General features: G+C 31.9%; 1 protein-coding gene across 1 annotated transcript; it reads right to left on the reverse strand.

Annotated features, from left to right (window-relative positions):
- Positions 1–744: 744 nt before the first annotated feature.
- On the reverse strand, positions 745–3,948 carry LOC105796993 (MLO-like protein 1). Its single transcript, XM_012626890.2, has 14 exons — positions 3,598–3,948; positions 3,451–3,508; positions 3,136–3,362; positions 2,929–3,045; positions 2,786–2,846; positions 2,590–2,684; positions 2,434–2,508; positions 2,263–2,351; positions 2,018–2,067; positions 1,889–1,929; positions 1,593–1,802; positions 1,434–1,501; positions 1,283–1,343; positions 745–1,172 (listed from the first exon to the last, which is right to left on the reverse strand). The coding sequence occupies exons 1-14, from the start codon at positions 3,727–3,729 to the stop codon at positions 963–965; spliced, it is 1,494 nt and encodes a 497-aa protein (XP_012482344.1). The 5' UTR covers positions 3,730–3,948; the 3' UTR covers positions 745–962.
- Between the last annotated feature and the right edge of the window lie 10,234 nt (positions 3,949–14,182).

The following is a 14,182-nucleotide window of genomic DNA, read 5'->3' on the forward strand; positions in this document are numbered from 1 at the left end:
GCAAATAAACCATGCTACATGTCATTAGAAAGTTGTTGGCTTAGCTACCCATTGTGTAGCAACTAACTATTATCAAACTCTCTTCCCTTGAACCAAGTGATTTTCTTGGGCTTCATGCTTATTCTTTTAGTCTTAATTCTTCCACTTATAATTAAATTGGTGAAGAGGTATACAAAATTAGGCACAAGTACTTCAATAGCACTAAAAGTATTATGGAGGATCCTGTATTGGAAGTTAGATTGGATTTTGGCTTGTATAATAGGTAAATTAGTCTATATATGTTAGATCAAAGAGCAAATTGGTCATCCTATTAAAAATTTCATTCATTTTTACGGTTAAAAACTAGTCTCTATACTTCAACATAAGGTACAAGTGGCATGTCATATATCACTTTTCGGTCATTGTGTTAGATACACTAGTTTTTAATAGTACAAAGGAATGAAATTTTAAAAAAAAATGATCAACTTGCTTTTTGATCTAACATACAAAGACTAATTTACCAATTTTCTAAATAGAATGGGCAAATGCAATTTGGCTCCTAGTAAAGGGTTGTACTTTTACCCTTTAATAGCTTTTGTGATAATAGTACCATGCTTAGCCGTGATTGAGCTTTTGTAAGAGTTAAGTGAGCATTATAGCAACCAGTGGAATATGATTTTGTAAAGTGTGTTACTTGTGAAATTAGGGTCACTATGATATTTTTTTTAAGCATTTGTAGAGAGTTTGCCAAAGGTTTGAGCAGTGTTGTTGGAATTGAATTTGAAGCATTTTTCAATATCAATGGATAACAGAGCCTAAGAATAAGTGATTGAATTCAATGTATAGGCTAATGTATTCTTTGTACCATTATGGAAACAAAAAAAAAACCCCCCTCTATCTAAATGCTTGAGACTAATAACGTTAGTATTGCCCAACACCAAATCTACACATTTATTTAGACTCAAATATCCGTAGTTATATACTCATACCGCAGATGAAGAAGACTCCTTTCCATTAACCTTATCCATCTCAAATACCAATGGTGACTCCTCTTTTGGACCAACTTGGCTACTTTCATTCGACGGCCTTTTCAAACCACTGCCCTTATTCTTCTTTCTTGCCTTCCGAGCCCATCCAACCAGCCCTTCCTGAATATGTTCCTCAAATATCGCCTTCTTGTACGAACTTCCCATCTGCATATTAACCGAAGTACGTCAAATTAAAATACAATGACTAAATCAAAAATTTGAGCATAGTAGAGGGAATAAACCCATAATTTCACAGTTCATAATGAATGTGTTACCTGTGTGACAAATGCATATAGTGGCAGGGTACTATAACTGCAGACGAACTGAACAAAAACCCTGACAATGAACATATAAGATCACATAAATACTTGAAAACATCATTTGGCAACACATATAAGAAACCAAGTTTCTTTGTTATCTTCATACCCAATAACTAGTCTGGGTATAATAAAACGAACTTGCCCCATCATGCATGAGTTGAAACCATACTGCACCTGTTATAAAAATGGAGCAAGAAAGGTTGTTTCCTTACTGACTATATGGAAAAAAATGGCATGTGACGATGTTAGGGACATTGTGTTTTACCCATATCCAGGCGAAGAAGGCCATTTCGAATGAATTTTGGAAGAGGATGATGTGAATGAGGCGGAGGACAAGGCGCGGCCTGTTGAACCAGAAATGGTTATCTGAAGGTTGAACCACCAATTCACCTGTTACCACCATGTGTCTCTCAGCTACCTCTTGAGCTAATTGTGTGATTATATGTTCCAACTTGGTGCCAACAGCAAGTAAAAGCTGCCAAAGGTTAAAAAAGGAACCATTGTCAAATATATGCTAACATGCCTGCCTAGCTTATTCAACACGTAAGTACTTCAACTTACAATGAAGGGAATGAATGCTATCCAAAAATACGTGTGCCAACCTGCGAAACCAGAACCGAAGTTTGATTTTAAGTCAATATTCGGAACTCAAGACGTGTGGCGAAAATACAAACGAATTCAGCATCTTACCAACAAAATTCAGCAAGAGGAAAATGGCTACAAATGCCCAAAGATACCAACTGCAATTAACTAACTGTTAACGGTATGGTAGTATATAATGATATGCATGTTGATGAATAGAAACGTGACAAAACACCATTTTCACCAAAGGTATACACTGACATAAATGCTTATGATGCTAAGCATGTACATAACTTTAACTGCATAATGCATTCATGGAAGAACACCTTTCTCAAACTCTAAAGAAAACTGACCTTATCCCAACAACTTTCTTAAAATCGGCTTCGAGAGCACGCATCATGTAGTTGTGAAAGTTAAACTTTGGATTTCCCCTGCAATGAGTCTAGATAAGAAATTTTCAGAAGTTAATGTAAGAGAGTTGAAGTAAAAGTGGAATGAAGTAAGATTAATTCATTTTAACTTACCATGATGAAGCCTAGTCTTAATGTGATATAATCTGACTTGGTCACAGATCCATAAAATTGCTTGAAAAAAGAATACTGAAAGCAAAACAAAGCCATCAAAACTATGTTACTGGCTTATCAACATATAAACAGAAAAGAAAAAAGATCTTGACTTACCACCCATCCCTGGATCTCAGAATTCTTTCCAATACCCAAGAACCGACCCTTGATAAAATCATGTTCTTGGACCTGAGTGATCTTTGTTTTCACAACTGCAAAATCACATTTGCATCATAAAGTAGCCATAAAAGCTAAAGTTTGAAGAATCCCAATGCTGAATTGTTGATAAAGGATGTTAGCAGTTATTCATTACCTCCCTCAGGATCATCTTCCATATCCTTAGCATAATCTTCCCAATTTTTCCATTGATGGATCTAGATCATCATATATATCATAAGGCAATTGAAAGCAGTAGTAGCATTATACATGGCTTTTGAGAGAATGGAGGAAACATACCTTTGTGCTCCCAAAAACAATGGTTAGAGCACTGAAAGTCACATGTACAACAGCTAGCACGAAGATGAATATATGTAGATGATGCAATGCCGTAGTGGATAACAATGGAACTTTCCCCTGGATTCAAATTTCAACATATTTGCTGTTGAGTCATATACTCTTATAGACATGGTTTCGAGTTCCAAAACTGTTGCAGTATAGGGGTACCTTAGTAGTACAGTAGGCAGTGGAATCGGCAGGCTCAGCGAGAAGACGACGGCCATTACCATTGGGAAGAAAAGAGGAGAAAAGGGTCTGAAAGTGTTCTATGGTTACTTCTTTCTTTTCCTTACAAGGCAACCATTGATGAGCCAAATCCTTTGATATACAGATTTTGGCAATCCTGTCTTGAAACACTGTTAGTAGCAACGATATGAATCCCAGCAACATCAACTCTGCATCCACACCACAAATTTACTTTTACAGATTCACACAACACAACATATAATCCAACATGATGATTTTAGAGTCTATATATTATACCTTCTTTGATCTTCTGCAAGGCCTCAAAGAGAGGTTTCTGATTCTTTTTCTTCAAATACTGAAAAACCAAAAAAAAAATGCTCATTCAGACATTTCATCAACAAACACATACAGAATGCATAAACACATTTCCAACATGTTACATGCCTTGCCAAAGAAATGGAGGATTCTTTCAGCAACAAGGGAAATGAAGACAATGACAGAGCAGACAACAGCCACCACCCATGTCGGGGTGTATTCTATGGTTGTTCCTCCTTCAGACATATTTCCCACCACCATTCAGTTTTTGTTTTTCTTCCCTTCTGTGTTGTTTTTGTATGTAAATGGAACGTGAAGACAATAATAATAGTAATAAAAGGAAAGAGAATGATTAGAGCTGAAATTCAAGTGAATGGAGATTATGATGAGTTGTTAAATTGCCATAAATTTGTATTAAAGCTTTAGTAGCTTTGGAATGGAGTTGGTGCAATGCACGTTCAAACGCGTATTACGCGTATATTCTACAAAGACGATAAAATTAAGTATCCGTGACCAAGGAGCCGGCCTTAACCCCCAAGAATTTAGAGGAAACTAGTTTGTTTTTACCCCTTTTATATATTAATTCAAATTTATTATTTTAAAAAAATTCGATATTATTGTGGATACAAAAGAACTTAGATTTAAGCGCACTAAACTGAATTTAAAATTACATTTAAAATTAAATTGAGTAAATTAGAATCTAGAAAAGAAAGATTAAATTGAAATAAATTAAAATGGAAATAATTCATGTTATATTTAAACACAAATTTTAAACCCATTAATAAAGGATTTAGGGTTTCTAAAATATATAATTTTCCTTAAAATCTATAACATCAAAATTATGGGGTTGATTGAATTTAAAGTTACACTTAACAATTTAGTTTTAAGAAATATTTGATTAAAAAAGTTTTTTTTTCTCCAAATAGTTTGTTTATTTTTTGTTTTGTTCGAAGGCGGTGTCAGTTTCCAGGTTGACTATACCAAATTTTTCTTTTTTTTCTTCTTTTCATTCACTTCACATGTTTTCTCTCTTTTCAATTTGCAGATTTATTTTGTGGGTATATTTGTTGTCTTCACAAGTTGTGATGGACACATGACAGCACTGGTTGTTCGCTAAAACTCCACCGGCCACCAGTAGTTTTCTTCAAAAGTGGGTGGGAGTATTTCAAAATAATAAATGATTTCACGAGTTAATTTGCACCTATGTATGATTTTTTGTTTGTTTTTCCATTGTTTAATAAGTTTTTCAATTTTAGAAGTTTTTATCTGCTCTTGTAGTACTTTTTTAGTCTTGCTTATGCATGTAACCTTAGTTTTACAAGTGATTTTAGGGATGATTTTGTTGTCGTCCTCTCTAGTTTGGTGAATGTTTGACACTTTTGTCGATTTTTGCTCGCCGGTTTGGACCACTCAGGGCTGATTTCCTTACGGTATTAAGTGCTTACAATCACTCCAGATATGTCGTACTTGAGTTGTGACAAAATCAATTATCAACGTGTTATGATGTTCTATTAATACTGAGCCTAAAGCCTTTGTTGTGTTGATGGAGCCTGTCCTTTACCATCTACGACAAGTGTTTGTTATGTTTTTCTATGAATTATATGGTTATATTCATTGAATGAATGAATGAATTTACTTTTAAAAAAAAAAAAGATATGTCATTCACCATATACGACGAGTATTTTTTTTTGCACTCAATTGGATACTTGAACTTTCAAAATGCATCAAAAAAATTCTCAATCTTTTTAAAAAAAATAAAATTAAGCCCCTGTTTTTTTTTCACTCAATTAGGTACTTGATCTTTTAAGATGTATAAAAAGGCCCTCAAACATTTAAAAAAACAATTAAGCCCCTACTTTTTTCTTTTGTAATCAATTGGGTACTTGAACTTCAAAATGCATCAAAAAAGCCCTCAAACTTAAAAAAAACAATTAAGCCCCTACTTTTTTTTCTTTTGTACTAAATTGGGTACTTGAACTTTAAAATGCATCAAAAAGGCTCTCAAACTTAAAAAAAAAAAAAAAAGCAATTAAGCCCCTACTTTTTTTGCACCCAATTTGGTACTTGAACTATCAAAATACACCAAAAAAACCCTTTGACCGTTAAAGTTAGTTGCCCCTAATTTTTTTCAGTTAAAGTCACCCCATGTCACAAACCACGGCGTGACACATGGCAAAAAAATTATAAAAAAATAAAAAATTAAAAAAAATTAAATTTTAATAAAAAATTAAAAAAATCAAAATTTTATTAAAAATTAGAAAAAAATGATAAAAATGATAAAAATTGTAAAAAAATTTATAAAAATTGTAAAATTTTATAAAAACCATAAAATGCATCAAAAATGCCCTCTAACCATTAACTTTAATCATTGATCGTTAAAGTTAATGATATCCGATTTTTTTTCCAGCTAAAGTCATCATGTGTCACAACACAGCGTGACATGTGACGAAAAATGATAAAAAAATAAAAATCAATAAATGTTATAGAAATTACAAAATGCTTCTTTTTACGATAATTTTATAATTCTTTTATGAATTTTATATTTCTTTACATTTTTTATATTTTTTACGACTTTATAAAATTTTATAATTTTTCTATATTTCTATATATTTTATAATTTTTAAATATTTTTAAATATTTTAAATTTTTTATTAAAATTTAATAAATTTAATAAATTTTATTGATTTTTATTTTTTATCATTTTTTACTACATGTCACACGATGGTTGTGACATGTGGTGGCTTAACTGAAAAAATTAGAGGCGATTAACTTTAATGGTCAAAGGGTCTTTTTGATGCATTTTGGCAATTCAAGTACCTAATTGAGTGAAAAAAAATGGCAGGGGTTTAATTGCTTTTTTTGAAAAAGTTTGTGGGCCTTTTTGATGCATTTTGAAAGTTTAAGTACCAAATTAAGTATAAAAAAAAAGTACGGGCTTAATTACTTTTTTTGAAAAAAATTGAGTGTTTTTTACACCCTTAAGCAAAAGATATTTTCAAATTAATCTAGTAGAGAAAGTTTTAAAAAATAAATTTTAGAAACAAAACATTTATTAATAATATAATTTTTATGTTAAAAAATATTTATATTTATTATGTTAACAAAATTTTAAATTATTAATTTGAAGCTTAATTAATTTTAATTTTAATTTTAATTTTTGTGAATTATTGTTTTAAAATTAAGTTATAATTAAATCTTTAGGCAATCTTATATATTATGGAAATGATTTTAGGAAATGAAATATATTTTTATATTTTGGAAACAACTATATATTATTAATAAAAAACCCTGATTTACTAATTTATGAAAATAAGTGTTTTGTTTTAAATATTAGAAAATTTTGAAAATTAGTACTTTTGGCCATAATTTTAACAACTCTATTGTTAATAAAAATATTAAATTTGTATTAACAGATTTTGTATAATGAATACTTATATTTTTAGGTATCCAAAAAATCAATAACTGCTTCACTTATTTATGCATAATTCAAATCAATTAACTAAGATCATGATGCTTTAAAATGTAATGTATATATACATACATTGTTTTTAGTTTTAATTACTTTTATTAATTTTAATATCAATTTAATTTCTTAGAAATATAATTCTCAGATGTAATAATTTAACTATCAAAGTGTGTAAATAATCAATAATTCAAGCAAATGTTATGTCATTAAAAAATCCAATATTTAGTTTTTTTATTTGATTTTGCATTAAAATAAATTAAAATTAAATACATAAAGATTAAATCATATATCATACAATAAAAATAAAAAATATTAATATTGATATTAATATGATTAAAATATTTATATTAATACCTAAATGAAATCTCCAACTTAATATCTAATATAGTAATATTTTATTGGTTTAAATATTTACTATATATATTTTTGAAAGTTGATCAATGAGCAAAGAATGCAAATTCACAAAAAAATTAAAATAATTGTGGGCACATGTAAAAATAAATTTTAGTTATTTATATAGGGATTAAAAGTAAAATCTAAGGTTTAATATATTTAATACATGTCATATATTATTATTATTTTCTTACTCATAATATGAAGTCAAAGATATTTAAATTATGTTTTAAAAATATTCATCAAAATAATTACTATATATTTTCTTTCATAACCATAATTTCTTCCTTATGTATAAGCAAATTTGAGGCTTTCAATATGGTAAATAATATTAGCATGTAATGCCTAAAATATTTATTGCAAAATTTACAATATAAATAACATGTTTAATAAGAATATTAATTTCATATTACATAGTTGACCTTAAATTTTTTAATTGAATTTATAAAAGGTAACTTTTAGAATTGGAATATATACACATGTTAACTTATTAGTGCCAAATGGCAATTTATGAACTATAACACATTAGATTATTTCTTAAATTGCAATTTTTAATAGGGGTGTCCATAGTTCGGTTAAAATTGAATTAATCGATCGAACCGATCTAATTCAGTTAATCGACCAGTGCCTAAATTCGATCTAATTCAGTTAATCGACCAGTGCCTAAATTTAGTTCAGTCGGAGGTCAGTTAATGATTTTTTGAAATTTCGGTTATTGATTAATTCGGTTTGAAATCGAATAATTAATCAAATTAACTGAAATAAATAATATATATTATATATAATATATTTTTTTATATTAGTAATATATTTTTTCAACTATTATTTTTATAGTAATCGAAATAAATAATATATAATATTTTTTGAACTATTAAAAAATAATATTAGTAATATATTTTTTATATGTTTTATACTTATTTTAACCAAAAGACAAAAACATATAATTTTGGTTAACCAATCAAATTACTCAAAATATTTCATTCAGCTTAACGGTTAAAGATTTTTACATTTGAATAATTTAACTAATAGTAATTGATTCGATTAGTAACCAAATGACCATTTGAATGCCCCTAATTTTCATTGTTGTAGTGTATATATATATATATGATACCTCGTTATATATACTTGTTCAGTATTTGGAAATTTTACACATTTTTTATATATTTTTAAGAGTTAATTTCACCGTACATCCTTAAATTATAACATTCATTTTAAATTGGTCCCAAAACTTTAAAGTATTCTAATTACATCCTAAACTATTGAGGTTATATCAATAAGGTCCCAAAACTTTAAAATATTCTATTATGAAAATCTTATGCAACATAATTTAAAATACAAATTTTAAAGAAAAATGAACTGTAAAATTGAATGTCGTAAAAATATTGGTTTTGAGGTTTTTGAAACTTTTACAAAATTCATCCTTTACTCTCTCTCCTCTCTCTTTTCAATTTTATTTTATTTTTAGTTTTAAGTAATGCAGAACATTTTATTTTAAATTATGTCACAAAAATTTGACATGTCATTTAACAATTAAACTAAGGATTTGATTTATATAGTTTCGATAATTTGTAGATGTAATTAGAATATTTTAAAGTTTAGGATCAATTTGGAATGAGGATCATAATTTGAGGATGTCCAATACAATTAACTCTTAATGTTTTATTACATTGGATGCATTATAGAGGCAAAATTAGAAGAAAAAAATTATAATTTTTTAAAGAGGATCAAAATATAATTGCTTTGTTAACTTAATTTGTAGGACTAAAGGCCCTTGGTGTTGTTGTTCCATTTAATCTTAATGAACGCTCCATTATCAAATAAATCCTCAAAATAAATTTATTTATATCCTTTGACTTAATGGCATCAATTGGGATTAATAATGTAAATCAAGAAAATAGAAATAAGAACTACTCATTCATTCATAAATGACTCAAAAATATGGACAAACATAATAGTGGGTTATTTGAGGACTGAATTGAATTCAACTATCTTTTTAAATTAAAAATAAATTTTAATTGGTCCTAAAACCAAATGCCTATTGAGAAAATTCAATGTGAATGCTTCCGCGTTACGCTTGATGTGGGGTAGTGGAATCCCGGCAGTGATGATGCCGCCATCACCGCTCATTTTGTCTTCTTCATTCTCAAACTCAAGTCAATGATTAATACCACCAAAATTCAAATTTAAGAATCAAAGAAATTACTTAAAAATCATTCTTTTTTAAGATTAATAGTTTTAGCTTACGTCAATAAATTTTATTAAAAGAAATAATACAAATCAAAATTTGGTGTGCAGCAATAATTTGCACTTCCAATTTCTTTTCTTTTTTTAGGCATTTTTAACAGAACTTTGGTGTCAAACACAAAACATAAAATAATAAGAAAAAGTAGATAGTCATATCATTGAATCAAATCAACTCTCCTTTAAAGTCATAAAACTAGATGGACGGCAGCAATATCAAAGACAACCAATCATATCAATACGACCATCAATGGTAGTAGCAACATAAGATTCAGCAACAGAAACCTCTCTCTTCAATATATAACACGACAAAGCAACACCAACATCAAAATGAGAATATAAAGATAGAAATAAACCATTTAAAACAAATCAGCAACTTAACATTTTTACTCTCCTGTCACTCCACATTAACATTTAGCTTCTGTTGTACCCAAATACATTATACAATCATGGTGAACCATCCAGCAATAGGTTCGAATCACATAGCTTACTTCCTTTGTAATCATCAACTAGACACAAGATCTCACCAATTACGTTAATTAGTAGGCTTTGATATCAACTAGAAGTACAAATGTTTGATTTATGCACTTATTATAACGTAAGTTGTTATTGGTATTATAACGAGTAAAGCATAACACACACGAAAAAAAGGAATAATAGAAGTATGAACACAAATATCATTTACAATTTGATGTCACACCTACGTCGTCGGGGTTACTTAGAGAAAAATTCATTACTAAGCTTAGAGTGCAAATAATTATTTAGTAAAAATTCATTACAAATAAATTGCACACTTCAAGTAATCATCTGAAGAACATATTAACACGTCGAAAACTCTGATATTATTCTCTAACCAAAATTCAGCCTTTTTGGGATCGTCTTTAACCTTACCACGAAATTCTTCAACCCCATATTTGCGAATTTTATTAACAAGAGGCTTGTTTACATGTGTTTGTTCCGTACTTTGTGGAACAGGGGGAATTGGTTGAGTTACAATAGAAGGCAGAGGTCTGTTAGACTATAAGCAAAACAAAAGAGAAATCAAGAAGAATAATATTTTTCATCATACTTAATATGCAGTCTTTGCATGCATTTATACACAGGTGTAGACTAACCGACGTAAACCAAATAACTGTTGTCTAACTAATACCAACTTTAACAGACTAACAACTTTTGCAGTTACAAACTAACAACTGTATTACACTTAACATTTCCCTAACTAGTTAATTTTTGAACTTTTAAGCTCATTGAGTGACAAAACTCAAAGGGCTTGTCGAAAGGAAAAAAATAGCTTAGGAGTAATTGGTTTAGTGAGGACATCAGCAATCTGTTGATCAAATGGTAAAAAATTGACTTGTAGGAGCCCTGCAAGAATTTTTTCCCTAACAAAATGATGATCTATTTCAACATGCTTCATCCTGGCATGATGTGTGGGGTTCTTAGCTACAGAAACTGCAAAAGAATTATCGCACCAAATGACTAGCAACTTAGATGAAAAGATGCCCACTTCAATCAACATTTGTTGAACCCATAGAAGTTCAAAAACGTAATTTGCTAGGCTGCGATATTCTGCTTCAGCAGATGACCTTGATACAACTAGCTGCTTCTTTGAGCACCAAGCAACCAGATTTGAACCTAAGAATACCACATACCCTGAAGTAGATCGTCGATCTTCAATGGATGAGGCCCAGTCAGCATCAGAGTAACATACCGGTTCTAGCTGACCTTTTGTAAGATACAGTCCATGATCCATGGTGCCAGCTAGATATCTTAAAACTCGTTTGATGGCCCTCCAATAAGTTTCATTTGGGGAGTTCATGAACTGACTGAGTTTATTGACACTGAATGACAGATTAGGTCGAGTAATACATACATATTGAAGCATTCCTACAACACTTCTATACAAATGAGCATCAGCTAACGGAGGACTGCCATCTGAAGCAACTAACTTTGGGGTGCTTACCATGGGTGTTGGTGTGGGAGTTGCCCCAACCATTCTAGTTTTTTTGAAGTAGTTCAGTAACATACTTTTTCTGACTGAGCAGCATCCCCTGTGTAGTACGCTGCACATCAATTCCCAAAAAGAAGTTAAGCTCTCCCATATTCTTAAGAGCAAATTTATTGTGAAGCTGAAGTATCACATCTGCTATATCTTGATCAGAATTTCCTGTGAGAACACTGTCATCAACATAGACCATGAGTAGCATATACTTTCCTTCAGATCCTCGAATAAACAGGGAGGAGTCAGCTTTGGATGCTTGAAAATCAAGTTGATCAAGAAGATACTGCTTGAGAGTTTGAAACCATACGCGAGGAGCTTATCGCAGGCCATAGAGAGCTTTATTCAGCTTACAAACAAGCTTCTGACCAGAGGCATATAAAACTTCAAAGCCAGGGGGTTAGTCCATGTACAACTCTTCAGTAAGCTCACTATTAAGAAAAGCATTATTAACATCAACTTGTCTCAATGACCACCCCTGCATAACAGCAAGAGCAAGAATAGTGCGAATAGTGGACGCTCGAACCACCGGACTAAAAGTGTCACGAAAATCAAGCCCCGCATGTTGAGAGAAGCCTTTTGCTACCAACCGAGCTTTGTACCTATCTACTGATCCGTCAGCCTTCTTTTTAACCTTAAAAAGCCACTTGCACCCGACTGCTCTCCGATTTTCTGGTAATAAACAGAGAGTCCAAGTATTATTGTGGATCAATGCTTGTAACTCATTATGAACTGGTGTCTGCCAGCATTTAGATGCCATTGCGGTATGAATATCAGAAAGAACCTCAGAAGGAGAGCAATGTGTTGTGCTCAAATATACTTTTGGTTTGAAGATGCCAACTTTACTCCTCGTGACCATGGAATGCGTGTTAAGAGGAGCAGGGTGTGGAATTTGTAATGGTTGAAGTGAATGTGACCTAGGTGAAGTAGTTTGAGTAGGTGAGACATGTGGTAATGGTTGAGGTGTAGGTGACCTAGGTAAGACAGTTGGGTTAGACAGAACTTGTGTTACATTTGGGTAGTCAGATTGTGAAGTAGGCGTTGTAGGTGAAGAACTAAGTGTTGTAGGATGATTATTAGAAATAGTAATAGTTGGTGTGCTAGTACAGGGTACTTGACTAGGGGCTAAGACAAGAAGTTTTGCACTAGACTGAGACACAGGGATAGATGCGACAGGTGATGAAGAAAAAGTATCGTATGGGAACGTGGTTTCATGAAATATGACATGACGAGTAACATAGACTTTACCAGTTGTATACTAACATTTGTAACCTTTGTGTAATGGAGAGTAACCTAGAAACACACAGGGTGAAGATCGAAACTGGAGTTTTGTTTTGTTAAACGGTCGAATGTTGGGGAAACACAGGCAACCAAAAGTTTGAAGAAAAGAATAATCTGGCTTTGTTTTAAATAGCTTCTCATAGGGTGATATATCTCCCAAGGGATGAGAGGGTAACCTGTTAATTGGGAACACAGCACTGTAGAAAGCTTCATTCCAGAATTTTAAAGGTATGGTAGCATGAGCAAGCATAGACAGACCTGTTGCAACTACCTGACTATGTTTGCGCTCAACAAGACCATTCTGTGCAGACGTGTATGGACAAATGAGGCGCTGGATGATCCCTTGCTGAGTTAAATAACTCTTTAATGCCTGAAACTCCCCTCCCCCATCTGTTTGTAACACTTAAAGCTTTGTACCAAGTATTCTTTCAGCTTGGCGATGAAACTGTGGAAACACAGTAATAACCTTCAACTTATTCTTTAAAAAATAAAGCCACGTATAGCGTGAGTACGCATCAGTGAATGCAACGTAGTAATGAAACCCGTTAGACACAATCGGAGCCGGTCCCCAAACATCAGTAATTACCAACTGTAGGGGAGAGTTATATATAGTGTTCGACTTAGAAAAAGGAAGCTTATGCTCCTTACCCAAATGACAGGCAACACACTCAACAAATTTATTATTATCAGTAAACTGAATATTACATCGTAGAAGTGCCTTTGTAAGTATAGCTCGATAGGGGTGCCCTAACCTAGAATGCCAAACACTGAAAGGAAGCATTTTACTAGCTATAAGGCACTGAGTACGCGTAGAAGACAGACCACCTTCAGTAGGCTTGTTGAGATGAAGCCTGTATAAACCATGATGCACAGAACCTTTCAGAAGAACCTCTCTAGTCTGCAAATCACGCACCTGGCACCGAGTAGGAAAAAAACTCAAACATCACCCGATTGTTTTTAGCAAACTTGGACAGAGACAAAAGGTTTTTAGTAATGCCAGAAACAAGCAACAATGATCTCATGTACAATGGTCGAGATCGAGTAAGTAAATCCGACTGCCCAGTAGACAGAACAGGTAGAGCTGGACCATTACCAACAAACACCTTACCTGGTCTTTTGTATGATTCACTGTCACTAAGTGAGGTAGTCGAATTTGTAAGATGATGCGTGGCACCAGAGTCCAGGTACCAGGAGTTATCAGCCACTATTTCAAGAGTTGCCACATAGGCCTGAGATTGTGCTACGCTAGAGGAAGACATACTAACCTGTTGTGAAGAACTACCAACAAATGAATTAGGCCAGATAGATGAAGGATGAGTGGGAAAACACCAACC

The sequence above is a fragment of the Gossypium raimondii genome, chromosome 3, assembly GCF_025698545.1.
Source record: "Gossypium raimondii isolate GPD5lz chromosome 3, ASM2569854v1, whole genome shotgun sequence".
Taxonomy (NCBI): Eukaryota; Viridiplantae; Streptophyta; class Magnoliopsida; order Malvales; family Malvaceae; genus Gossypium; species Gossypium raimondii.

Bases quoted from the DNA above. Each gene is read 5' to 3' on its own strand.
- LOC105796993 (XM_012626890.2), bottom strand. From the start codon at position 3,729: ATGGTGGTGGGAAATATGTCTGAAGGAGGAACAACCATAGAATACACC. The intron at 2,509-2,589 runs GTAAGTCAAGAT...TTTTGCTTTCAG, and splicing joins CTGAGATCCAGGGATGGGTG to TATTCTTTTTTCAAGCAATT. The intron at 1,344-1,433 runs GTATGAAGATAA...GTTCATTGTCAG, and splicing joins ATACCCAGACTAGTTATTGG to GGTTTTTGTTCAGTTCGTCT.